General features: G+C 38.6%; 1 protein-coding gene across 21 annotated transcripts in view; it reads right to left on the bottom strand.

Moving 5' to 3' along the window:
* LOC117554912 (plectin-like) overlaps positions 1–27,978 on the bottom strand; it is a 157,439-nt gene that overhangs the window by 17,884 nt on the left and 111,577 nt on the right. For 6 of the 21 annotated variants that reach the window (XM_034229590.1, XM_034229624.1, XM_034229510.1 and 3 more), the window contains exons 2-25: positions 26,189–26,250; positions 21,958–21,972; positions 20,675–20,764; positions 18,760–18,837; positions 18,556–18,660; positions 16,804–16,970; positions 13,214–13,329; positions 12,939–13,042; positions 11,505–11,624; positions 10,141–10,236; positions 9,925–10,052; positions 8,499–8,592; positions 8,065–8,219; positions 6,515–6,842; positions 6,344–6,421; positions 6,064–6,225; positions 5,779–5,883; positions 5,189–5,284; positions 4,973–5,098; positions 4,288–4,440; positions 4,023–4,177; positions 3,360–3,486; positions 2,745–2,928; positions 773–930 (exon numbers count right to left, since the gene is read on the bottom strand). In XM_034229590.1, coding sequence (XP_034085481.1) covers positions 773–930; positions 2,745–2,928; positions 3,360–3,486; positions 4,023–4,177; positions 4,288–4,440; positions 4,973–5,098; positions 5,189–5,284; positions 5,779–5,883; positions 6,064–6,225; positions 6,344–6,421; positions 6,515–6,842; positions 8,065–8,219; positions 8,499–8,592; positions 9,925–10,052; positions 10,141–10,236; positions 11,505–11,624; positions 12,939–13,042; positions 13,214–13,329; positions 16,804–16,970; positions 18,556–18,660; positions 18,760–18,837; positions 20,675–20,764; positions 21,958–21,972; positions 26,189–26,250 — 3,002 coding nt within the window. The remainder of the gene's footprint in view (positions 1–772; positions 931–2,744; positions 2,929–3,359; positions 3,487–4,022; positions 4,178–4,287; positions 4,441–4,972; positions 5,099–5,188; positions 5,285–5,778; positions 5,884–6,063; positions 6,226–6,343; positions 6,422–6,514; positions 6,843–8,064; positions 8,220–8,498; positions 8,593–9,924; positions 10,053–10,140; positions 10,237–11,504; positions 11,625–12,938; positions 13,043–13,213; positions 13,330–16,803; positions 16,971–18,555; positions 18,661–18,759; positions 18,838–20,674; positions 20,765–21,957; positions 21,973–26,188; positions 26,251–27,978) is intronic. The other 15 variants (XM_034229608.1, XM_034229632.1, XM_034229514.1 and 12 more) reach the window with 5 other exon arrangements.

Raw genomic sequence — 27,978 nt, 5'->3', positions numbered from 1 at the left:
TCTGAACTACATACACAATCAATACCTTAAGCAACAAGTATTCTCTTCTGTATTTCAAGATCTTTGCTACACACTCTTACTTTAATTATACACTGTGAAAGAGATTATGAAAATATGTTCTTCTTTCAACCAATGCGGCCTATTATTTTGCCTAATTATTTTTGTATACTTATCAAAGTACCTTTTTAGTTTCCTCTTCTAAATTGATCTATTTTACTCGGGCCAGTTGACGGCTAGGAATATTACATGACTTCACCTCTGAAGATATTGGGCCATCAGTCTTTTATGAAAGTTAACGACTGCATGATGCTCACCAATTGTCATAAGGGTCAGACATATAGGGGAATGTGCTCCTGACAAATGCCCAACATTTAGACATGTCAAACCTTTTCTCTAAATTAGGACATGTGGCATTTTGCATAGAGGACAATAGTATGCAGTAGAAAAAAGTCAAACCAATGCCGAGCTGCCTTAAACTTGCAGTCTTTCAAATGACCAGCAGGGGGCGACTCTACCAGTAGCAAAAAGACAATCGGATTGTATTGCTCTTGCATTGAGAATAATAGGATGCTTTATACAACCTACCAACTGAAGCATATGCAAAGCAATTCTTTTTAAGCGCAGTCCGATTGTACAGATGTCTACGAAGAAATGTTCCCTAATTCTCACTAGATGTATTACCCAGTTTGCAGTCTCCTAACGGTCTGCTAGTCTTATTAATTAATATGTCAATGCAGCGTAATGAATATTGCCACAATGCTTTTTAAAGTACCTTCTGGTCTGTTGTCTTCTGGTTACATTCCTTCAGAGGTTCCTTCTCCACAGGTTTGCGTATGCGAGCCAAGGTGGAAGTCTCGCAGTCCTCGATGCGCACCCGCAGGTCCTTGATCTCAGAGATGTAGTTCTTGCACAGAGTCTCATCCTGCTGACCTGTGAAGCAGCATTTTAGTTTAGATCAGCAGAATCATATTTGAATGTTGCCTAAAGCTGAAGTGGAGGAAAAACAGACGACATAAACATACTAAGCAAGCAGCTTAGTTCCAGTGTTGGACTCTAATGAAGTACTTGGCAGTAGTACAGCAACTTAGTTTGGTGAGTATTTTCACTTTAAACTTCTACTTCACTACATTTTAAAAGCTAACATTTGACTTTTTACTCCATCAAATGTATATGGCAGATTAAGTAACTTTACAGGTTCAAATTATTAGCTAATAAAACATAAAAATACACTAATAAATATAAATGTACATATAATCATAGGATAAATACCCATCAGCAGTATACAACGTAATTCAAATGAACTCTACCATTACCAGCTGTGGTTAACCTAATGATATCATCTGAAATAGGCCACTACGCTTAACTGGTCATTTTACTTTTGGTACTCGTAAATATTGTGATGCCAATAATGTTTGACTTTGAACTAAGTCAAATTATGAATGCAGGACTTTACCTTGTAACAAAGTATATTTCAAATGATTAGAAGTATGCTGAAATGTAGTATTGCTGCTTTTCTTAAGTACATATTCCAGCACTGCTTAGACCAGCGTTTTGCCTCAATGTAAGACGTGGCAGGTTTATGATTTGGTATTGTTTGTGTTATTCTACATCTACCAAATATTTGCTGTGCACAGAAGCACAATCACACATGCAGCATTTGTTGTGTTGTGAAATAAAAACACTCCATATACATTACAGTCATAGCGTAACGCATGTGCGATTATTTTATGCCTAAATAATCACACATACGTTGATATAGCTGCATTTCAAAAAGCATCGGCAGCCTACACATTAAGTTGTGCAGAGCTGCTGAACACATTTCAACGTGGGAACCCAAACAACATGCCGTGCATCAGAACTCTACTATAACACTTATGGTAATATTTCAACCTCTCATTCAAAGCATGTACACACACTAGCTTGGTGAGTGTTGACCGAGGCTGATCACTCACCTTTGAGATTCACAACCATTACTCCTAAAAGGTGAATGAAAGTGATACACTGTAAAGCTGATATTCATTGAAGGTATTACCTTTGTTAAACTATGGAAGCCAATAGGGGACTTTATTATAATTATACAATTAAAATATATTTCCACACACCCGTATGGGCATCCCAACATCATATTCAAATTCAAATGATTTATTTTTCAAAGTTTTACCATATAGAGTGGACTATATATTCAAATGTTAATTACAATTTGAAATCAATATACAATATTAATAACGTAACATGTTATTTTCTAACTTATGTGAGAAATATTAATTAATTAATAACATTTTTTTTTTTTTTTAAGGACTTTTTATTTTAAGGACTTTTTAAAAACTATTCAAATGTTTTATTATGACAAATATATTGCTTGCATACATTTAAATTCAAGTTAAATTGTTCATTCAGCATTTTTGTTTAAAAAAAAAAGATTTAACATTTGCATATTGGCCAATGTCGATCGGGGCATGACTTTGAACAAATGAAAGGACAAATAGCTCTTCTATTTTATTATGGTCATAGAGCACCCATAAGAGCATGTGCAAATTAAAAAGCTAATGTTACTATTGCTTTTACGTTTGGATTTTAACATAATAATACATACGTGTGGAATATGTGGAAAACGATAATGCTATCATGGCCCTACATTTCTATTTTTAAGTTTACACCATGTTTAATAAAGTCCCTTTTGGGCTTCCATACGTAACCATGAATAATGAAAGGCTATATTTTCTTAAGAGAACATTTGGTGTTACCTTTCTCCATGGAGCGCAGCAGGCTGTCGAAATGCTGGGTGGAGTTGGTGAAGTCTCCCTCCACCTGCATGCGGTCGTCGGGGCCGAAGAGCTGCGAGTCCTGGCTGTCGCGCATGTAGTCCTGGTAGTGGAGCTCCAGGTTCCTCATCATCAGCCGGTACTCCTCAGGCTTCATGGACTTTAACTGCACAGGCGCAGACGAAAAGGGGGGAGGTCTTATTGATGAGGCAAACTTCAGGAGAATTCTACTGCATATTGTGTTTGATTGAGTTATGTACTCTTGAAGTCTAAGAAGTTTAGTTTGAAGTCTTTATTTTGTGGAGTAAAATACACAGAATCATTAAAGTATAAATATATCACTGTCACTATTTTCGGACATGCCATAATTTAATCAGACTTCAAACAGAACTGTTTTTTAAATAAAAGCCACAGTTTCACCTCCCTAAGTACATTTAGCTGAAGCTTTTATATTGTTTAAGTTCAAATACTATGTTTTCAGTATTGTTCTTTCGTTTTCCAACACCAACGACCAACATTTACACTTATTCTGTAACATATGCCTATTAAATGGAATCTTTTACATTTTTTCTTGCATAAAGGTGGCAAAGTATTCACCATGATAATGTTCCAGGAGCGGATCAGTTTGAAGTCTCTCATCAGATACTGCCATGACAGCAAGCTCTTCATGTCTATGTGGAGCGTCTGCCACATGGTAACTATCTGCTGATAACCTGTATCCAGACTGGAGAGGAACAAAGAGTGCAGCAAATTAGGAACAGTTGGTACTTCAGACATTATACCTTGAGCTTTACAGTTGCAGAAATGCAGAAATGACCGCCTTTAAAGGAATGTTTGACCCAAAATATGAAATATCCACGATAAGAAATAATGAAAATGTAGAGTGCATGGATGAATGAAACTTGGATTGTACCAAGTTTTTAAAGGTACTCTTTTTAAATAACGTTTGCTGTTGTAAATATCTGCTCTGATTTACTTCAGGAAAAGCAGCAACGTATCTTCATAAATTCAAGGTAACACATCACGAGTAACTGATCTACAAACATGTCATTTTGTGTGTGAGGTATTCATTGAAATGAATAATCAGTTAAAGGTTATCTCTAGCGTCACATGTTCCCAAAAAAGAACCACCCTTTCCACAAACCCTGCTGTTTCAGGACTTTACGAAACATGTTACCTCTACCACCATGAATACCATCTCATCATCGTATTAAAGCTACAGGCGAGTTCAAGACTCTTTCTTTTTCACCGCGTTCTCACCTGGACACGCCGTCCACTGCCTCCTTGTTGACCGGAGGCACCATGAAGCAGACGGAGGGCACCACCGCCTCGTTTCCGGAGTGGTTCAGGACCTTCCACTTGAAGGGCTGCGAGTTGTTGAGGAGCGCGCACTCGTCTCCTTTGTGCACAGTGATCTGAAGCACAACCAAACAACGATACATTACAGTACATACATGAAATAGGACATGCTAAGGTTCTGTGATTAGTTTGGGGTCCCTTTGCTGGGAAATAACACTGTACTGACCTCCTGTTGCTTGAAGTCACACACAGCCTGGATGGGCAGTTTGCCTTGGATGGAGGTGGTGGGGTTGCGTGGCTTCAGCTGAATAATGGACTTGGCTCTCTTGTTCAGACTGGTCGCAAGAGTCTTGTATTCATTCAGCAGTTCCTTCTCCTCCTGATGAACACAAAACAAATAGGACTTAGAGAAATGTAATTCCTAGGTTTGTAATGGTGCGCACTTGGAAGCACTTTTCAGATCCTTAATAGCATGATGAAACAATTGGCAATCAAAACGTTACCTAAGTCAAGGTATGTTAGTATAATCAGTTAAATGTACTTAAAGTACAAGCTACATATTTATTGTGTAGGTTCCCTGTCTGTTTTACTATTATATATTGTGTGTTTGGATATATATATATATATATATATATATATATATTGCTGCTGCATTGATGTGTATGTTGTTTAATGTTGTGCTTATTTTACCTCCTTACAAGTGATAACTATTCTACCAAATGTGGTGTAGTAAAACCACATCTCTGAAAAGCAGATAATAAGAAGTATAGGCAGTCAAAAATAACCAGGTAAAGAACAAACACCTCTTAATAAGGAAATAATCACAATACCTTGATATACTTTCTAATTCCTTTTACATATGTTTGAGATCTGGCATCATCACGTGCATGTACAGCTTAATAATGGCTCACCACAGCATCCTGCAGCAGGTCTTCCAGGCGTGTGGCTGTGGTGGTGCGATCACAACTGTACTTCTTCTTCATGTTCTCTTGCATCTTCTTCATCTTGTCCTGAGCTTCTTTAACATCGGCAAAGAACTGTGTGGAGAGAGGGGACTCAACACTTGGCTCTTTGCTCTATGAGTGGAATTCGAGAGACTCATTTATAATAAAATCACTGTTCCATACCTGGTAGTATGCTGTGTTTTCTTTGAGATGAGCCTCAATACAGCAGCACAGCTGAAGGATCCAGCTCCACTGAGTCTGCAGGGCAGCGGTGAAGTCCTGCAAGAGACGTGAAGACAGTGCATAAGTCAAGGCGGCCTTGTTAATGGTAGTACTGTAGCTTTTATACAGCATGTGGAGTATTAAAGGGGCCCTATTTTACTTTATCATAACTGTATTTTGTGCCTTTACTTTGACATGTTTACATGCTTTCATGTTGAAAAAAGTATGTATTTGTCTCATAATGACTGTGCCGCAGCACCTCTTTAAACCCTCTGTTTGAAACCAGAGCCCAGTCTGCTCTGATTGGTTAGCTGGCCGGCTCTGTTGTGATTGGTTAACAGCTTAGAGATGTCCCACCCCTTGCCTATCTTGTACAATTTGTCAGGCAGGGGGGGGGGGGGGGCGTGTTGAAGAGAAACCATATACATGCACAATAACATATATAACACTGGGAAAGGAAAACCCAAAAAAGCATAACAGGGCCTCTTTAATGTCCAAATTGACCAATTAGAGCCCAGTAATCAACTAAGCCTTGTAATGACAGCAGTTACCTCAACAGTCTTCTTGCCAGGATGTCCATCCCTGACCAGCCTCTCTCCCATGGCCTGCAGATCGTTGACTTTCTTCTCCCTCAGCTCCAGCTCTCGCATTAGACCCTGAACAATGAAAATACAAATGTAAATAACTGCAATCTTTGGAGAAAAATCTTTTATTTTATGAATTCACATTAAATTAATTCATCTAAATATCTTCCACTGTCCCTTTTCCTGAAAAAGCGTACATTTGGGACGAATAATAAGGTTTCTGATTCAAATACAAACTCTTTGATAACACACCGAGTAGTTGTCTTTCTTAGCCGTCATGTTGGGGTTCTTGTCGCTCCAGTCAAAGTTGACTTCCTCCTCTTCCTTGTCGTTTAACCACATCAGTTCCTTAGTGGAAGCGCTGATGAAGGCGTGGAGCGAATCTAAGTTCCTCAGACGGGACTTGGAAGAGTTCTGAAAGAACAAAAAACACCCTTCAGATACTAAGAACTACAACTTATAGCATGTGTTACTAAGAACTACCATTTATAGCATTTGTATTCAGTGCGGATTGATACATGAAAATATTTACCAGAAGTTTTCCATAGTGAAGGTCCAGTTTACCCATGTAATCTCTGTACGCGCCCTTGCTGACTGGAGAAATCTGGCTCTGTAGAAGGTAAAGGAATGGTTTACTTTTCAAATCAACTGCACGGCATCAACAGCATAACATAACAGTGTAAAATCTCTTCTGATGAGTTACCTCGTCAGCCCTCGCCCGTTCAATCTTGGCGCGGAAGTCCTCTATAGTCTGGTGCAGACCTCTGTGGCTGCCCAGCTGGGACTCCACCGAGGGCAGATCAGAGCCCCACTCGGACTCGTTGATGCGGATTTGGTTCTCTTCCACCCAGATTAGGAGGTCTTTGAGATAGTGAAGGGTCACATCGTCCTTATCAGGCCGCACCTTCGAGGAGCTCTGCTGGATGGTATTGGAACTGGTCCTGGTGACATGGGAAGTGGTGACGGAGGACTTCAGGCGGAGGTTGTAGTCGGTGCGCAGGTTCACCAGGCGCTCATGGATGCGGTAAACCCTGTGGAGATGAGAGAATTGGAACTGTCTTACATATTTGTCCTATTCCTGCAACTACTTGAATGGTATGAGTAATGAGAGGTGCAGAAATAAGTCCTAAAACCCTGGAATGGTGTCTCTCGTCTCAAAGTCAACGTTTTTTAAAAATTGTTTGACACCTGAAATAACGTCTGTGGTTAACACAAGAGAATTAGAAATGTTCATGTTTTGTTCTAAGAGATATCACATCAGTAAATACCCCGCTCAGGAATATCCGAAGCTTCTATGTGTCATAGAAACGTTCGTTTCTAGCATAAAGGATATGCGTAGGATGCAGCATTGGTTTTTATTAATGTACAAAGCCATTTTAGGTAAGCTTCCACTGTACATATGTGCCAGATTTGCTCCAGTTTGTGACTCTTACAACCTCAGATCCAGTGCCTGGATACGGTTCCAGGTTCCTGCTTTGCAGACTGAGGCTGGGAAAAGGAGTCTTTTTCATTATGGTCCTTGGTCTTGGAATGACCTTCAATCACGCCTTGTTTTAAATTGAAGTTGTCTGAGGTCCTTACCACCAGCTGCTCTTGCAGTAATAAGTAGTACCTTTCTTACTGTCCTAATGTGCACAATGTAGTGACTGCTTTTCATCTTTTGTTTACTTAGTTGTGTTCTCTGTATTTTACATGTTATGCGTTATGTGTAACGTTGCTGCCTTCTTGGCCAGGTCAGCATTGTAAATGAGATTGTATCTCAATGCTTTTTATCTGGTTAAATAAAGGTTAAATAAAAATAATAAACTAATTGAGACTACTAAATGTCATCACGCTGAACTTTAGCTGCCTTTAGCTTTGCCATGGTAACTCGCAGCCATGGTAACTCGCAGCTATGAACCGTGATGCAGTTTGTTTACTTCTGGCGAATGCATTTATGATTAGAAAATCATATAGGGTGTGTATATGTGGAGGTTATCCTGCTGAACAAAACGCTTAAATATCATAAATATATCTTTGCCAAAAGTCGTGTTTTCTGCAATATTTCTAAATCCAATGGAACAGTTTCAATGCTTTTGGTCAAGAGAGCCCTTGTAATGGTAATTATGGGAGCAATCCAAAAAAATACTTCACCATCGTGTTACTCTATTGCACTATTTTATGTCTTTTACTTTTGGCTAATGTATCTTGCACAAGGACACTTTGACATGTTGACTGGGTTGGGATCGAACTGGTGATCCACTTTGCACCCACCTGCGGTACATCTGCTCGGCCTGAGGGTGGCGCTCGTCCTTAAGAACCTGCACATCGTTGAAGAGAAGGCGGACCTGCTTTTCAGCGTTGTCCAGCTCCCTATCCACTTCTGCTGCGTGCTGAGCTGGTTTCCCTGCATTCAGCAGACGGATGTCCTGAAGGGATAGAAGCCAATACAATAATCAAATTCAATCTCCTTTTTCAAATGTCATCAAAATGTAATTAAGAAATATACGATCGAACAGAAGTTTATAGTAAGTTTGTGAATGATCTAGTATTCTAAAGTTTGCAGAGGAATGTAAAATCCCCTTTTTCTTAGGTCACAATGACATAGAAAAAAAGCTGTATGGTTCAAATTATTTTACTGTGGATTATTTCTTCTTGAACAAACACAGAAGTATGTATTTCTAATATTAGACCTTAGTAGGACTCACCGTCTGCAGCAGGGCCTCCAAGTGGCTGAGTTGCGTATCGCAAGTCCCTGACTCCATCTGGACTTTAGTGACAATCCTCTGGAGCCTCTCAAGTCTGGATATGATAAAAAAATAAATAATTAAGATCAATACTATTAATAACATAATTTTTCCCTGTCCCAACTCCACAGTATAAATGCCATCTTTGGCATTTCTAGGACAAAATCCCATGTTAGACAACCGCGTTGCATTCAGACTACCAGAAGCTAGCGATCACTTACAGCCATGAGCGTTGCAGCAAATACTCCAGTTTATGAGGGTCACCCAGAAATGCCATTCCTCTACGCTTTCATAAAGACTACAGTTCCAGCTCCAAGGACCTCAGTCCTTCTCACTCTCCTATTGTCTCTATTGGAAAACACTCTGCTTGTGTCTCTCTCTCTGTCTGAGACAAAATTGCTTTCTGACAAAGACATTTAGTCTGCTCATTCCACATCTCTGAAAGGCTATCAGCGTTCGAGATGACCGGGCCATCTTGTGACACCAAACCAGCACATTTTCCAGGCATGATGCAACGCTCCTCTAAATACATGGAACATTTATAATGTCTCATTCTATAATAGAATAAAAATATATAATTAGGATGAAATTAAATAGACTATTTAATTTCATCCTAATTATATATTTTTTTGTGTCCCATTATGCTGAACACATCTCTCTTGTGTTGATAGAAGCCAAATTGTTTATGACAGGAATATTTGGTGCCACTCCTCCTTCCAAAGCAGGAAAATTATGCCATATTTCTGTGACTCAAAATATAGGATGGCCAAATAGCATTCCAAGTTGTTTGTTCAATAAGCAACTTTCGTCAAAAGTCAACCAAAATGTCAACCTGACTGAGTTGCAGTTTACATCCATTTCTGTTAAAATTGTCATTGGTACATCATTTTTGTCTTATTAGACATTTGAGTAATATTGTCATATTTAGCATATGCTTTCTTGAGTTATAGCAAACATGCGTTTATGAAGTCACAGATACTTTTAAACACAAAATGTAATAATTTCATTATTGAGTCCCAGTGAATGATCCAATTTTAAAGAAATACCCTTTACGCATTTCTTAGATATCACGCTCACGGAAAAAAAAAAAGTGGACGGACAACATTGGACACATTTTGCTGGCACTGGGGTCTACTAAATAAATAATTGGCAATGATATATTTTTGCTATACCTTTTCGAGCATAGCTTTGGTGATGTTGGAAGTGTTGCAGGACAGCTAGCTAGCTTCATTATCAAATGCTAAAGCTAGGCTACTAGGAATCTTTTACTTAGTAGCTTAATATTAAATGTCTTATTTATATAAAATGGTGTCCTGTAAACATTTTAGTCCTTGTTTAGACGAGTATAATCACAATTGGAATCATAAATATATAAATATATGCTAACCTCTCAAACTCTATCCTGAGCAGCCGTTCTCTTTCCAGGATGGCCACGTGAAGTCGACCCCATTCTTTCTCCACATCAATGGGATGGTAGCCCGGAGGGACCTTCACCTGACCAGCCTGCACGGCACTCTGTGGGCAGGTGGAAAGAAGAATGCATAAGCCATAACTCAATAGAACAGAGTACAATAAAACACACAATAATAGAACATTATCTTGCCTCAAAGGTCTGGTAGATGTGTTTAGTCCGGTTCTTGTCAGTCTCTTTCACTGGCAGCTCGGTCTCCTTGAACTTTGAAAACTGGCGCCAAATAATCTTAAGAAAAAAACACACACATTGAAAATTATAATTATAATCATGTTTGTTATTATGGTAGTAATGTTTTATTAATTTAAACAATTTACATGTCCCTTTTTTGCCCCTCGAAAATGTGCTTTAGACAAGAATACTCTTCTATTCCTTTACAGAACAAATCCTAAAACCTTGACTTTACTTAAATGACACAACGTTGTACTTGTGAAATGATCTTGGAATCCTAATTTCGTAAACAGAATGATTAAATGAACACATCACGCTATAGTGAGTACATAGTGACTTGCCGTCCTCCATTTGTTCCTTCCCATGACTGGTGTTAACTGAGTTGGAACTTATGAGTCAAATAACTTCCCTACCTGTATTATGTAAGTAAAATGTTACTCTCTAACCAGACATAACTGTGTTAAAGCAGCACAAGAAAAGCTACTTTTGCAGATGCTTTGACTTCAAAAGATAATTAAACCAAAGGTTTGCACTATGCTTTTTTGGTGCAGCAGACACAGGGAGTGGCACCGTTATCATTCTCCTCGGGATTATGCTTTTGTCTGCCTTCTGGCTTCTTTTTCTCAGCACTGCCCCACCCTCTCTATGGGACAACAGCAACTGCAAATACAGTTGCCTTTATCTGCCAAAAGCTAGACATGATATAAGTGTGTTCTTTGATCTAACATTGGAAACCTATTATTTTTTACAATAATAAACACATTCACTTACTTAGATATACATTTACATGACATACTTCACTTTTAGCAGCCCAACCCTTTAAAACTGTGCAATTCAGCATTAATATTATACTAATCGTAATGCACCACTGTTTGTATTGAAATATACATGGTATGTATTCTAGTACAATATCCACATTTTTACTTCTTATGTTTATAAATATTAAACATTTTCATTCTATTTAATTGTATCTTTAATTGGACATTTTACTTCAACGTGTCATTTATATATAAATATATGCATTTCTATATTTTACTGCACATTTGAACTTTTTCAGTAACTTATTAGTTTTCATCAATATATTTATTTGTATTCAAATGTTTTACTCGTTTCTTTAAATAACCTGTAAATGTATTTACATTGAGGAACTGTCACAAAATCGAATTTCCCCCAGAATAAACCATACATTCTGATTCTGAATGATTTTCACAAAGAGCATTGAGGAAGAACTTAAAATAATATTTTGCTATTTATTGTTGCTCGACTATAAACGTATTTAAGACAAATCTCAAGCCGAGAGGCTTAAAATCAGCATATCATCTCACCTCGATCTCCTCATAGCTGCCGGGGAACTTCCTCTCCCCGAAGATCGTGACATGGTGGCGGATCCACTGGAGCAGAAGAGTCACCAGCTCGTAGTATTCCTGCCAGCGCAGCTCCAGCTCCTGCAGCCGACACAGCAGAACAAACACAGTCGTTTAACCACAACAGACAGGAGAACGCTTATTCTCCTGCGTCGCCATGTTCCCTCTAGCTAAACTCAATTAGGTACGGAACAATCCAGGTCTTGTGTGAGTGGAAAAGGAGGTAGATGGAGGAGAAGGGGTGGATAAAATGGGGGAAAAAGTGGAGGAGACAATGCTGTGAGACAGACAGACAGCAGGATAGTTCTTCAGTTCTCCCATGTTCCAAAAGTGTATGCAGTTATAAGAAAGAAAAGTCAAGTTAAAAACATTTGTGTAACTAAGAACATTTTTGGCTTTTAAATATATTTATTGTTTTTAATCATGTTGTGCTATTTCATTGCATATGGTATAGATTATGGTAATTTTGTACTTACAATTAGAACATTTCACCTCAGCTCATATAATAAATCCTGAATTCAAAATTCTAGTTTTTAAATTACAATGTTAAGATTTTTTTTTACTTCAAAATAAAGAAGAAGTATGTTAAAGGACATATTTCAAGGGTTTAACATTTGAAAAAGGCTAGTTATGATATATTATATGATGATATATATTGTTATAAATATTTTACTTGGGGAAAGTTGAAAATAATAATATTACATCATATTTTAAAGGCATCTTCATTATTGGTGTATTACATTTTTGGGAACATAGTAATACATCACAGTTATTTTTGTACTGTAAAGACATCAGAGCAACATTTTTAAAGTGAGGCACAAGGGTTACAATTAGGACTTGAAATACAACAAGAAATGAAATGCCCCAGCATGTCATTAGTGTGTGTGAATACACTACCACAGCAATAGCAGTATGTTTTGTGTTAACAAATAATAAGTGATATAGGATCTTAACCCCTTTAGCTTACGTATTGTAAACACCACAGGAAGCTTATTTACTATTTATTTGGTTTCACAAGACTCCTTTTAACAAAAGCTTTTTTAGAAGCAGAGTCACAAGCCTCTTCAGGTTTGATTCAATCTGATCAAGCAATCAAAAAGATCAAATTATAGCAACCATTTGTGTATTTTGAGCTTGCATTAACTTTTGCTTAAAGGGGCAGTTCAACCCAAAAATGTTTTGATTGCGAGCCTACCAAACTACACCCACCAACAAGTAAAAATAAACACGCCTGCTGCTTCCCCTCCTCCCTCCTCCCTCCTCGACTCCTCCACTCGCATCTCCTGTGGGCGGGACTAAGACACGAGGATAGGAGTCGAGGAGGGGAGTCGAGGAGGGGAATTAGAGAAATTAGAAACCTTCAATGACTAGCTGGATGGAACAAGTTCTGCTTACGCTAGATCTGGCGCCATCATGTACATCCATCCTTGGCATGACATCATACAGGGATGATACGTAAGTGATGATGGACTTCTCGTCAGGGTGTGGAACATCCACATCTGAAAGTAAAAGTAGAAATTGGATTATATCATTTTTATTTCAAATTGAAAATGTATAACAGATGTCAGTAACTCATAGTAATATCACAGCAAAGCACGTAACATTATGCTGAATAAAACTATTATTATATATATTATATTTCATATAAATCGACTTAGGCCAAATCTTACCCTCGGGGTCCAGGAGGCGTGTCACTCCCAGGTCTCTCTCCGCCACATTGAAGGCTTGTTCCAGGTTCTCTTGGTTGGACTGTTGGTACACTCTGCCCATGTCAATGAGTCTGGGACTGGGGGAACACAAAAATGGACGATTAATTACTAACTGGGTACAGGAAGGCGTGTACGTTATAATAATATTCTAATCTGCAGTGATAGGACACACACTTAGAGTTCCCATTGCAACACTGCCATTATACTTTGGATGGCAATGTATAAGTGTTCAAGTTTGTGCATATATACAATTTTACACTAGGGAAATGGGATGGGATAGAGGGCTCATAACATTAACACATGTGATTTAATAGGGCCATTTTAGTTTTGGTCTTTTGCGTTCTATTTTTTGGCAAATGCATATGGTGTAACTATTGGCAAGGGTTTGCAGACTTTTTTTTGTCCAAAAAGATGGATCTTAGCTCACATGAAAATTCAACTCAACAAAAAAAAACTGTATAGCCAAAACTATAAGACCCTTGAGAACAAGAATGTCCCATTTGAAACCCATTAAAACAAAAATGTTCCAACCCATGGCCACAACAGCATACAATCATCCATTATATTTCTAGCGTTTCACTTTCATAGATGTGGGTCCAATTTTTGTTGGACTTTTCCAACAGATTGAGTTATTTTGTCACGCTTTCCCAATTAGCAAATACATGCTGTTCCATGGTTTTCATTAGGGGCTTTACTTCTGTATTACGTTTTTGAAATGCATCAATTTCAATTTGGTTGCCTCTTTGACAATGACACTCCTTGTGATTATATTATTTTATTTAGTTTTTGGCTCGTAATAACATTTGCCTTAGACAACTGGCATCTATAGGGATACAATTCTGAACATTTGGGACTGAAGATCTGGACTGAACATGGGGAAATATGTTACACAGTGCAATAGAAAAAATGTGAATACATAACATACTGTGGTAGTTTCTTTGACTTCAACTCATCTATACTGATCCACTTTCTTTTATCGTATAACACGAATAGCAGCAGTTGCTGTGCTTTTTCAAGACCATCTGCCAATGGCAACCTGCTATTAAAAAGCCCACTTGTTATCTTTCTGATGGACCGGCACGAGCACCTGCCTTTTTGTCCTCTGGGTGTTTGAATATCTCTGGCAGATGTCATCTGTAGGTCAAATGTAAATGATAGAGAAGCTAACGTAATCAAAGCTGACATGCGGGAAGTAGGCACCCACCCACAATTTGACTGCATGAACAGCATTGCAGAAACTCATCTTCAAGGCATTCATATTTGCATATTTGAACTTTCATAAACAGCTTTAAAAGCATTTTTAAATCCAACAAATTAAACTGTGTAATGCATATCTATTACAGTACTGATTTTGACATTTACCAAGCAAATACAATATGTTGACAAAAAAAGCTTCATACGCCTGCCTGATGCATAAAGTGGAACGTCCTGCATTACGTCCAGAAACCGGAGAATCCTCCACATGGCGAGTTTCTCGTACAGAGTATTGCTTTGTTGGCCTAGAGGACGTCTTCTGTCCCTCTCTTCCATGAAAACTGAGGGACCTCCATCCATGGCCCAGTTCGTCGCTGCTGGAGCGGGCCCCTGAGCGGGCCCCTGAGCTTTGGGAGCCCAACCCTGAGTCCCAGGAGGATCCCTCTGACGGGATATCCTCGCACAACATGACCACCCGGTTTTCGACATTGCTGGCGGATCCTGACCTGCCACCGATGAAGCCCAGGCTTCCCTTCTTCTTCTTAGACTTCTTTCTTAAACTGAGCATCGTAAAAATCTACCAGATGGTCCAAGTAAATACGGCAGGGGCTGGCTTCAGCTAACTCATCCTTTAAAGGCTTGATGGTTCAATCCATCCAATCCATAGTCAAACATGTCCATAGTCATGTGAAGATCCCCTTAATCCCTCTGAAACAGCTATATGCCACCTAAACTTAACCGTAGCTTTGGAAGTCACTAAACCTTCTTCCATAAAACCCTCGACACTCTCGAATTCTCATGTTGAACGCATTTTCCGGGACGCCCTTAACTTTGCCTCAACACAAAGTAATGCCACAGTTTTCATGCAGCAGCCACTGAGTGCTACAGTTACGCCCACACCTTACCCCTGACCGCTTTGAAATGCAGCACTAATCTAGCCCCAGGTGTCTCCAAAAAGGGAAAAAAAGTCCAGGTTCAAGCTTCATTTCAAGGAAACCTGCCCTTGCAGGCATCTCTTTCTCTCAATGCATAATGGCTCCAAAGAATCGTGCTCAGCATTTAACTTTCCCTTAATGCCACTTTGATTTCGGCACTCCTTTGCATGAAGCCCAAATAATTATGTTGTGTTGACATATCTTCCTGAGAAAGAAATGCAATTTCGTTTCCCAGGATGCTCCCACACAAAGCAATCCTAACCGCTAATTTAGCTATAAAGACACACAACAATTTAAGTGGGATTATGATATTTGGTTTCAGAGTCCATATTTGACTTTTTATCAATAGGTTTCCAAACAATCTAATAAACTAATCATGTTTAATAGAGGATTTATAATATCAAGGTGGTACAGGATGACTCATCTCCAACGCCTAACTTTGGTATGTCTAGCCTAAAGGCCTGTCATGTTTATGGAGAGGCATTACGATTTAGCTTGTATTAAAGCAGTAGTGCTGTCATATACAGAAAGGTAGAATATTAATTTGGGCCTCGAGCCAAACGCACTGCGAAAAAAATAAATAAATGCAAATACATACAACACTAGCAAATGAACATGTCCAGAATGTCGAAGTGCTACAAGAAGCCCACAATGCATTGGTGTTGCCAGGGGAGGGGACACTTACATGTAATGCACTTGGCTAGAACGCTTTGTTCTCAGTGCTTTAGGTTGTCATCCTTCATTTAGGAAATTAATAAAGTCAAATCTGCATTAGCATTTTTGCTAATATTATATCTGAATCATGGGATCACACAAAAAGTGTTAATAACTTAATAAGACACAAACTGCAGCAGAACAAGCGTATCACAGCCATGTGCGTCACTTGTTAGTGTCCCCTGTTGCGTTGAGAACAATTGCATCGCTATTTCTGAATTATGCTTGTTTTGTTTGTGTTGCTTCCCTGTTTTTCTACCTGATTAAACAGACAGGCGTGCATGTTATTTATTGAAGCCCTAGTGCAACAACATGGAGGTTATGCACTATTTAATCTATACAGCACTATCTTTCCATTAAAATTAATTAGATACAATACTGTAAAGAATCAAAACAATGCCTTGGTTATCAGGTACACAATTTAGACGTGAGCTCTTGTCAATAACAAGAGTGGGATTTAATTACAGAGCGTGTCATTTGACTTTTGGAAGAGCGCCGAGATCCCACTCCTGTGTCACTGCACTCACTATTAAACAAAACCCATAGGTGGTAGCATGTCCACCAGACAAGACTGAAAACTGCTGTCTTTTCATGTTTCAATTTGACATTTGACTCTATATATTTAGCTAACTATTGTAATCTGCATGCGACTACAAATTGCATTCCTGCTGATCACACAACAACTCAACAAATAAAGCCCCCACTCACTGGTGTTTGTGGATGACAGCGTTGAAGAGCTTGCCGTCCCTCCAGCTGGTGGTGAAGTTGTCACAGCGGATGTTCTGGTAGTCGTCCGTCATCCTCTGGGACCAGCACAGCAGCTTCTCCTTGGCCGTCATGTCCTCTGACAGGCCAATGATCTGAATATCTGAGATCTAAAATATATAGATAATACATTGTCAGGAGGGTGGATAACTTGTCAATAATCCATATTGGAGTAATGTGGAGGAAATGAGTTAGTGGAAACCATAAGATGCTGAACAGATTCACCAGACACCCATTGTTAATTATCAACGATGTTAATGTCTTCATTAGTCCTAATTCACATCTGTATAACAAGATCACTTTATATTTGTGGTAGGTATTAAGGGGAAGGGGTTTTTATTATTCTTTTTTTTTGTATGTATTGCCTTTCAAAGTATCCTCCTCTAACATATCTGACCTGCAAATATTTATTTCAATTAGAAATAATCTTTATTTTTTAAATCTTAGTTACCGCTTTCTATGCAACCATGTCTGTAACGCATAATATACATACTTATGTGATTATTATTATTATTATTAATGTATTATGCATTATTATTATTATTATTATTATTATTATTATTATTATTATTATTATTATTATTATTATGTAGTCATTGTTTGCTTTTAGTAAAGTTCTACAAAAGTGCAATTATTATACTCTATCATTTATGTCAGTATGTGATCAGCAGTTATAAAGTATTATTACATTTATCCTAACATGCTTTATAATGGATAGTGTTAATTGTTATAAAGCATCATGAATATGTAGGACTACTTAGCTAAATATATATACGTCACTATATGCTGATTATAATACATTAATAGAACGTTTATAAGGAATAATAGAGAAGCCATTTAGAACGTGCTAAGGGGAGGAAATGGTGTTGTGTCATATTTCGGAGTTTTTGTTTGCTTCAAAAAGCATGTCAGCTATATACAATACATGTCTACGATCTGATAAAGGATTAGAGTTACTCTTTAATATCAAATCTTCTCTCCACTTTTGTTTACCTCAGGTCGTACTAAATCCTATTATCTGTCTAAATGTAATTCTCTGAGGATAATCACATTGTGGGATTTCAAACTACGTTACACGAGGAAAGGGGAATTTTCCACTCCCTTTTGATCTCTATGACTCACCGTAGCCAACACCCGGCTATTCTCCTCTTGATTCTATCAACGGATAAACACTCAGGGAACATTGCTCATAATGTAATACAATGGCACCTTCACCAGAGCACCCCTCACACCCTCACACCCCTCTCACCACCAATGCCTCCTTTATTTCCCATGATAAAGGCAATCAGAATCATCTGATATAAAAAGGTGTGGTCCAGCATAATAAGGCTGATGCCAGGGGAATTCTGCTTGGCATACACAGGAAAAGGTTATAAGGGATATGTTTGGGAGTATAGCATGAAATCAAGTACACTCCTGACACACCCTCCTCTTGGGATTTAGCGGGAAAGTGACTCATACTAACACACCCTGATGGTGTTTTATTACTTTAGACTGTTGCCAATTTCATGAATACTTCCACAATTGGAAAGATATGGTAATTATACTGTTTTTCAATTGGAGAATTCCACTTTTAAGATACATTTCGAAGAGCAGACTCCATTCTGATTGGTTCCCAGTAGAAGGAGAAACAGCAGCTGACAGGCGTTGATCCCAGAGATAGAGAGGGATAATAAAATATAACACAAAACTGACAGAGGAGGAGACCTGGAAGTGGAGAATGATGGTCCATATTAGGCCCAGGGTCAGCTTGGGGTTCCCATCTGCGATGTCGTCGTTTCTGATGTTAACCAGCTTGACCTGAGAAAAAGAAAACAAGGTGAAAACACAATGAGCTGTCTGGTGTCATGCTATTGGAAGCGTTTGGTCGTGTTTAGGGTATTGATTTATGTGTCATACCTGTCTGTGTCTGAGGAAGTCCAGTGCTATCTGTACATTCTGCAGTTTGTGGAATCGCATGCGACCCTTTTCCCTGGGCTGAGAGAAGAGAAGAAAAGATAGTCAGTCACATGAAAGACGTTGAGTTGAACCACTTGGTATACTGATGGTGGAGGAGAACGAAACGTTTTACGGACAGAGAAATACATGGGAAGGAAAACTGAAAATAAGACATTTAACAGGAAGGACAAATGTAGCAAGAACCAGTGAATCTTGGAAAATTCTTCTAAACGAATAATTCAGGTGGGTCAGTGTTGTGATTGAATCAAACATTTGTACATTCTATTTAATTTGAACTGATACTGTGTTTAACACGTATAGGGACACAAGTATAATGTTGGATTTATAAACCTTTTTGAATATTTATTACAGCAGCATAATTATAACTTCCACTGATTCACAGTTTTGTATTATTCAAGTCAGCTGACTGCAAGCTTATCTTAGCTTGTTTTCCTTTGAACTTCAAATATAAATCAGAAAAGTAATGGTAGTTATCAGAGCAAACGCCCTAAACAAACAAACACTGCTATGCAAAACAATGTATTGTTTTTATCCAGCTGCTACATGCTAAAAGCAAGCCTGTGAATGACAGAAAGAAAAAAGGCAACAAAACAGTTGAATCGCCATGAAGGAGGTCCAGATACCATGCACAGCCAGATCACTGAGAAAGCGCAGATGAGTTATAATAAGAAGAATAAACAAAAAGGATGTCTACTATAAGTTATCAACCCACTCACCAACCGAGCGCTCCTGCCCACGTCTTTCTCCCTCGGCTAGCCCCAGCAAGAGCAGTGCAAAGAGAGGAGGCCAGGCGGCAAAGATGGACACACAGAGGAAGGTTATAAGAAGGAAAAAAGGAAAGGAGGAAGAGAAGGAGTAGAGAAGGAACATCAGAAAGAAGTATAGCTCACACACACACAGGCCAAGGTGGGGTTAATGTGTCAAGGCTATGGAAGCGTTCAGAAGATGAGCAGAGGCGGTGGACGCAGCAATGATGACTTCAGTAAAGAAGCCTCTGTACACATCTGAGCCCTAGGGTAATCAAATCAATAAAGTATCCAGTGGCTGACTTTGAAATTAGCCTTGAGTGTCAGTCTTAAGATTTGAGTTGTAAACTGCCGTTCCACCGCATGGTACTTCTCAACCTAACTTTAAAAAAGTTCTGATGTTAAATAGGTTGCATTTATATAACGCCTATCCAGTATGTGTGACCTTCTCTTAGGGAAACTAACATTCATACAAAATCACACACGGTTGGCCAATGGAGCAATTTTGGGTTAACTATCTTGCCCAAGTACACATCGACGTGTTGACTTTGGCAGCTAAGAATTAAACAAAGGGACATTCCGATTGGTCAACAGCAGTTCTACCTCCTGAGCCACAGCCACCCAATAGTAAAATAGTTCCTGGTACTTTTTTTAGTATTACCACAATAAAGGTCCCAATTAAGCTGTGCCGATACTAAAATATGGATTAGTAACACTGCTGCCCCCTGATTGGTCAGAAAGAACAGTCATTAGTGTGACACAGGACATCCTGTCTAGACACCTGAATAGAAAGCAACCTAAATGTCTCTATTTACTTGGAACCGGATTATAAAAGATAGCAGCAGGCAACAATGTGGCAGTGTATTGTAGACTCAGGAGCTGCTTGCTGTAAGTAAGGAAAGTCTTTGTTCTGGTAGGTTCGGTTGGGGTTAAGCCTTTGAGTGACACCTTGGCTGCGATTGGTTACAATTTGTTGCCACATGATATTCCAGGTTGGCTGCACATAAGTACTCTTTATGTAATTAGACTGGATTAGGTGTTGGTTGGAGGATGGTTGAGGTTGAAGAAGCAGCCAAGGTCAGAATGCGGACATCATGGCGGATACTCACCAGCGTGTCCCCGGAGAGGACCTCCAGCAGGGAGATCAGGTTATGTCCATCTCGAAGGTCTTCATACAGGTCTGTCACATGACGCTGCGACTGCAGGGGAAACAAAAACAGTGTCACAAGGATTCAAGATGCAAACAAAAAGAAATACCCAAATGACCTATATAGTTTAAAAAGGAAAGCTTTTCAGGAATACCAGCTGGTACATTTGTTTGAATACTCAATGAAGACGAACACAATATTAGCACTTTATTTAGATTGTCTTCTATCCAATCAACATTCTGGTTCTTTTACAAAGTTGGTTGTTGATGGCCGAATTTACTTTAGTTAATGGCAACAACTGTTGGTGCAGATTTTGTGAAAGCTATGTCAAATATGATGAAAGAAATCCATTTGAAGGATTGCTTCATCCCGATAAAGACAACTATTGTATCTACACCTCACCCCTTCAATCCAATTCTCATTCATCTTATTTTATGCTAACTAATTTCTGAAAAGTCTCACTAAAACCATACTTCCACATGAAGACTTTGGCAAGCTACTCATGCAAGTCTGTACAGGCTTTAAATAGTAAGGTTTTAGTAGAAATTCATTTGTTTGGGAATCAGGGAACATTCAAGTTGATCAATGAGACTTGGATTATAAAGAAAGTTGTCTGTTGATAATCTAAGAGGTGTTGCTAGTTTTAAACACCGCCCCCATTCAATTCAAATGATCAAGTTTGGGGATTTTTTCTTTCTACTGGAACCATGCGAGAAAAAAATGTTTACAGGATGAGTAATTGATATCAAATGATAATTTTGTGGATGAAGTATTTTTTGTTAACATTTTCAGATATAATAGAAGTGCTTTATATTGATTATTTAAGAGCTACCCAGCTGTGTTACAGTATATAAGTTGTAAGCAGTGCTCAGAGTGTTCTCTCCACTAGTACAGTTCTACACAGGTCAGGAATACATAGCCCTGAGCAGCCAAGCCTGACTACTACTGCCAATCCTAAATGTCAGCTGTCATCCCTGAAAAGTGATAGATGGCCATGTGTAAAACCCAGATAAGTGGGGTAAAAAAGTGCACTGGAGACCCAAAAATCATCATAAACACAAACAAGACAAGGACACTTAATGGATCCATGCATTCACTTTTCATAGAACTAAGGTGTGGTGTACTTGCAACCAGAAAACAGATTTGAATAAAAGAGAGAGTTGGGAAAACATGTGAGGTTGGTTTCCATGCAAAGTCCCCATGACCAGACATTTATAACGGTCAGGCTCGATGCCAGTACCTACCTCTGCCCTCTGATGCTTCGTGAAGAGGACAGCAGATGGATGAGCAATGGAGAAAGGGAAAGATTTGAAACAATGGAGGAGAGAAGAGGAGAAGAAATAAATGACAAAGAAATGACGAGCATTTGTTTGGACGAAATGTGAATTTAGCTGATTAAGATGATGGTATTAGACAAGAAGATTTAACACTTTTGATTAGTTCTATGACCAGATTGAGTTTGGCATCTGTAATGCAAGTGTGTTTGGTCATGTGCGTGAAGAAGGCGTCGGCCCTCAAATGGAATGAAAGCACATTTCTCATCAAGTTTCAACAGCGTCTCATTTCTCTTGGCAACAGTTTCAACACAGTTATCCAAACATTACATGGGATCCTCCTTTTTGTGAAGGTAACCAACAGTGCCACCACTAGGGTTCACTGTCTACACATTGAAAACATTCTCAAGATGTGATCATATGTGGTTTGATCACATTGAATACTGAACTGTAATAGAAATATTTATATTCTTGAGTTTAACATTAGTTTCACAATTATATAAAGTAGGACATTTTGGGAGTGTAAGCCATATTGCTTCCAAAACTTCTTTAAAACTATTGTAACAGTGTGTATTTCACTAACTTTGTCTATTCCTCCTCCTCAACTCTGAAAAAGCTAGCATCAGATAACGTATTATTTTAATATTTTGACCTGGAATTTCAGAAAACTTGTTAAAGCAAACAATACTTGTCCTAATAAGGGTAAGTAAAAACGGGACATTTCTTTCAGTTGAAGATGTTGACACTATTCAACTGTAGTGTCGTGCAAAATACATAGATTTAAATGCCTTATTCTTAGAATTAAAATAAAATTATCTCCAGTTTCATTCCTATCTATATTCTGAAGGGTTTGCAATAGTGGTTTGTGAATATTTCATTCATATAACATTTTATTCCAGAAACCTTGGTGAAATCTGATATATTTGTATGGCTGTTTTATTGAGTGATACACAGAGATATGTAAAATGTCCTCTGTAAAAAAACCTCTCATCTGTCAACATCTTTAACCTGGCTTTATCCAGTGAACATATAACTGTTCTGGAAATGTATGCAATGAGCAAAATGGATTAGAACATGGATTGGATTAAGAACATCTGAGAACAGAAATATTTGCCTTTTATGATTATTAGGATTTAATGTTTTTTTATGATTACATTATTTATTCGATTATTTAATTATGTTAGTAATGAACTGGGGAGGTTTCAAAGCGATGTATATAAACTATTTACGTCTTTAACTCTAGTGTTTCTCCCCGTCGTGTGTATACTCAAGTGTCGTCTATCGTCACCCCTCAATTACTTGAGTCCCTGCTCCATGTGACCCGTCCCACTGTTACAGCTGAAAGGAAGGTGTTGTGCTACAAATTACCCTGTCTGAGTTCAAATGAGCTGTCCTGTAAACTATTCAAGGTGATAATCATTAGCACACATAGCTTACAGCCCCCGCCCCCCCCCCCCTAAAAAAACGACTGTGATCCTCTGTCTGCAGACAGAACACTTAACATGCCTCGGTTGCGTCATCTTGTGCAACCCCTCTAAGTAAATGTTAGAAATCTGCTTGAAAACAGAGGTTTGTTCTGCTGCTGGTGTGACGTCCCACAGCATAACAAGATTTACAGGGTAAGGCAAACCACTCAGTGGCCCTTTATGGATGCACCCCACCTATAGTCATGCCCCTGTCAAACCAACCGAAAGCCATTAAATCCGTTTAGAGGAGCGTCGGTTCATGTTCAACCAAGGAGTTAACACTTTCCTAACTAACTCTTTTTTTTTAATCTGTTGCACTTCTTAGTTAAAAGTTACATTTTTGACAAGAATATTGATGTGCTAAACTTTTTGAAAAACAAGCAATGGTCTGCTCATGTACAGTAGTATGGATTTTTGTATATATATATGAAAACAACAATGTTGATGTCAATACTTGGGCAACTTCCCAACAGAGATCAACAGAGCTTGGTGGAATAATAATGACAAACCTTTTTGATAATCAATAAGCGATAACGTTTCTTTTAAGCAAAAAAGGTCAAATCTGTTTCCAGACTCTCAAATATGACAATTCCTTGTTTTGTTTTTCTGCATCATCTTAAACTGAATACATTTTGGTTTTGGACTTATAAATCAAGACATTTGAAGACATCACCTTGAAGTGTTTTGGCCTACATTTTTGCTATTTTATTAATCGTCAAACTACTTAATAGTTTCAGCCTATATTTCCCACGCTTCAATGCGTGCCTGTCATTTAAGACCGGATATTACGCAGGTAGCCAAACAGACCCAGAAGTCTGTGCAGCACATGTGCTACCGTTGGCCTTACCCACCGCTGGCTCCGGGCGCATACCAGAATTTGCCTTTACAGAAGAAGCTAAGTGAGTCCAGATGTCTGTGAATCACCCTCCAAAATTCACAGAGAAAAAAGAGGGGAGTCTACAGTGTGTTCTCAAACTGTGGTAGCTAAAGAAAATAGCACTGCACACTCATGGAAAGGAAAACACTCTTTGTGCTTATTTTTCCCTTTTAAAAAAAAAACAATGAATGGCCCTGTGTCTGTAATACAGAAATAATGTGGAAGCAGGGCTGTTAATGCATTACTGCCAACAGGAGTTTCCTGGAAGAAAAGTGGCACAAGTGAGGATATTTATACTTCTCTGTGGGAGGGGTATTGTGTTCCGGGGGGTCATTTTTCACTCCTAATGAGAAACTTCAGAGTGAAGAATACGGCCTGTTTGACTTTACCCCATCCTGACCTGTTTACTTCTATGATAGGTTGATGCATTGGAGGGCTTTCAGGTCTAGTTATAGACTTGGGAGTGAGGTAGGTGAGAGTGGACGGCCGCTGATGGACGGTTTACACAGGCGGTCAGCTGGTGACAGACTGGACTTCTGGTAAGCCTCCCCATCACAGCGCACTATAGAGGCCGAGTGTGAGACGATAAATGACCAGCTAATGTGTGTTTATGTGAGAGGGGGCAGAGGTGTTGGAAATAACTTTCACTTTTGTTTACAATTTGCAAAGTGGGAGATGGATTGCATTTTAGATCACTATGGCCTGTCACTTCATTTACACCATGACATAACATTGTATTCTGGTAATTTAGTGAGACAACTACGGTAGCCCTGGGAGGCTAGTGTTTTTCTTCTTTTTATTTTCTGGTGATCTAAGTCTACAATTGTTTCTACGTCTGATGAAAATAGTTTTCTCTCCTGTGTTTATGACTTAAGAACAGGTGTTCTTCTGAAACACATTTTTCCATGAGGTTCATTTTACATTCTTTTTTTCCGGTTATATTTGTGAAGCAGGCGGGGAAAAAAGTTGTGCAAGGTGAGATAAAGTGTTTGTATGCTTAATGTTCCATGGTATTTTCTCATAATTAAAAAAATGTGGATTAAAGAAAATAAGCTTTGGCAAGTTAATAAAAAATAAAAATGTGTAACTGTTTGTTGTTGTAATACTCATGTTGTCCAAAGGAGGCTGAAGTGCACCACTACACAATGTTCGAAATAAGATTCCAATGATGTTTTTTATTTTGACTTTATACAAAATATGTATATAATGTGCTTTACAAGTAAAGTAACATTATTGTTATGTCTTCTTTTGGCTAGATTTTGTTTTAGTAGTTTAGTAGAACAGGGGATAATGGTACACTGCCTCTTGTGGCCGAAAAAGGGTTACAACAACATTGCCAAAAACAACCATCTGACTGTAATGTTTCACCTGTTATCTTGGCTTAAAAAATACAATTATTTTTAAAGATTCTTCTAGCAAAACCTTTTTTCACCTGTTTCCCCCAATGTTAAACACAAGAGAGAAAACATTTTCTGCAGACTTCAAACATGTAGCTTATCATCATTACTTCCAACCAGATCTAAAACTGAAGTGATACAAAATATGAATAATACATCTATGTTGTTCTGTTAGAGGTTCTCAGTTCCTTTTACCGAAGCAAGGTGTGACAAGGGCCGATGAAGAGCCCAATGAGGTACATTTATGGGAGTATCTGAATCACAGAGAGTATAAACAAATAATTGTTTTCCCTTTCGGTAATATTGAGAGATAGGCCCTTTGTGGCAGAGGTCTAGGTCTCCAATGTCCCTTCCCGTTTTGTGCATAGTGTGCCTTGTCTGCGTTGAAATACAAATGTAGCATGACATTGTAGGCCTTTAAAGTACCATAAGAAACAGCAACAATCAGGAACAGGCCTTACCTTTATCAAGTGCTTGTTGACCCATTTGGTGAAGGTCTTTTTCTGTACTCGATCTCGTTCATCTGCAAAATAGACAAATCATCGTTAATCATCAGACATTTAAGAAAACATTTAAAAACAGGTGCTAAGGTTTTGTTGCAACTCAAAAAGACCAGAAAATGATGGATGTACAGCTCATGCATGTGACATAGCATCAGCAAAGGAAATCCCTAAAATGCCAGACTTGTTTGATTTCTGTAGGACAAAAGGATTCGTCACTATGTGTCCTGACTGTGCATGCCTGATACTGATTCAGACCAGATCAGAGAACATTCATCGTGGGAAGATGAGACGCTATTGTCAAGAAAACTTTGTAATAGCATTGTCTCGCTTTATGACACTGCTGCCGACTGTGCTCTTGGGCAGAACACTTAATTAAAGGATTCCATCTTATGGGCCAACATTTTATTGAGGTCCGAAGATCTCTGCAAAATGATCCCAAGACTTGTCTTAACTATTAGAGAGTGCAATTTTCCAACAAGAAATAACAAGACCTTGGCAAGGAGCACACCTACTAAGAAAACAAACCTGCACACACCCATGTTCCCATTGGAGATTAGTCAAAAACCACAAGGTGTGGCAACACTTATTATGAACAGACTGTATGGCTTAGTCTGTTTTCAGCCATGCGAACAAAATCTGCAATTATTTAATAGACAAACAATAATCAACTTGGACTCTATAAAAACCTTTGACAAACGTTTTAACTACTTTCTGACATCCTGCAAATCAAACGATAAATACATTATTCTGAAACAGATTATCTGTTGCTTCCCTAATGTGTTTTTACTGACATATCCACCTTAACTGACTCACATAGCAAATTATTTCATTCACATCCGGCCGTAATAAAGTATGAATGCCAACACAAAGTCCTCTGTCTTATCAGTTTGAAAGGAGCCAGATAACTCATAGTGACACACCCAGCTATGAAAAGCAAAGTGCTGTGATTCAACCAAATTGGCGCCCAGAGGCTACGTTTGCTTTCTCAGGAGGGTGTCACTTCTGCAAATCTGTTATGGGACAACGTTTCCATGGAAACCATACATAGACACAGCAGACCTTTAACCTCCTCATTTATCATTCAAACAGGGGGGGGGGTGCTTTACTATGTGGTCCTACTTCCTGCCAAAGGAAGAGTGGAAGCGTTATAATTGGCGACACACACTCAGAGCAGGCCGAAGACAAAGTGGTTTCCCAGAGGAGTTTCACCTTGACCTGTTGCGTCCCTGCAGTCTGTTCACACCACGTTGCCCAGTCCTGTTCTGTTCGTGGACTCGTTGCTTTTTGTAGGTGAAGGCTATGTGAGGTTATAGAGGCTGAACTTCATGTATCAAGTGTCACCACACAAACAGGTTTCACTGATGTGTGGAGCTTATATTCCAAAACAGCAAAAAGGTCATCACCAGTAGTGGAAAGTACTGTAACTAGGTACACTTATTTAGATACTGCACTCAAGTTTAGCAGTTTAAGGTACTTGGGTATTTCCATTTTATGCTGCTCTATATTTTGATAGAATTATTAGTACTTTTGACTGACTTGATTTCAGTTATGAGTTACTTTGCGGATTAAGATTTTACAATCAAAATATATGATTAACCTATAATACAATATGATCAAATATTAGCATTAACATAAAACTATTCTGATATTGTTACTTTTTAAAAAAAACCCGATTCCGGACACTATTTAACATTTGACAAAAGTTATTAGGCTGGTAAGAGGAAACACACAAAAACCATGTCTGATTT

The sequence above is a fragment of the Gymnodraco acuticeps genome, unplaced genomic scaffold (genome assembly GCF_902827175.1).
Source record: "Gymnodraco acuticeps unplaced genomic scaffold, fGymAcu1.1, whole genome shotgun sequence".
NCBI classification, from domain to species: Eukaryota; Metazoa; Chordata; class Actinopteri; order Perciformes; family Bathydraconidae; genus Gymnodraco; species Gymnodraco acuticeps.
The sequence above is the reverse complement of the archived record's forward strand: the minus strand, read 5'-3'. Positions and strand labels throughout refer to the sequence as shown.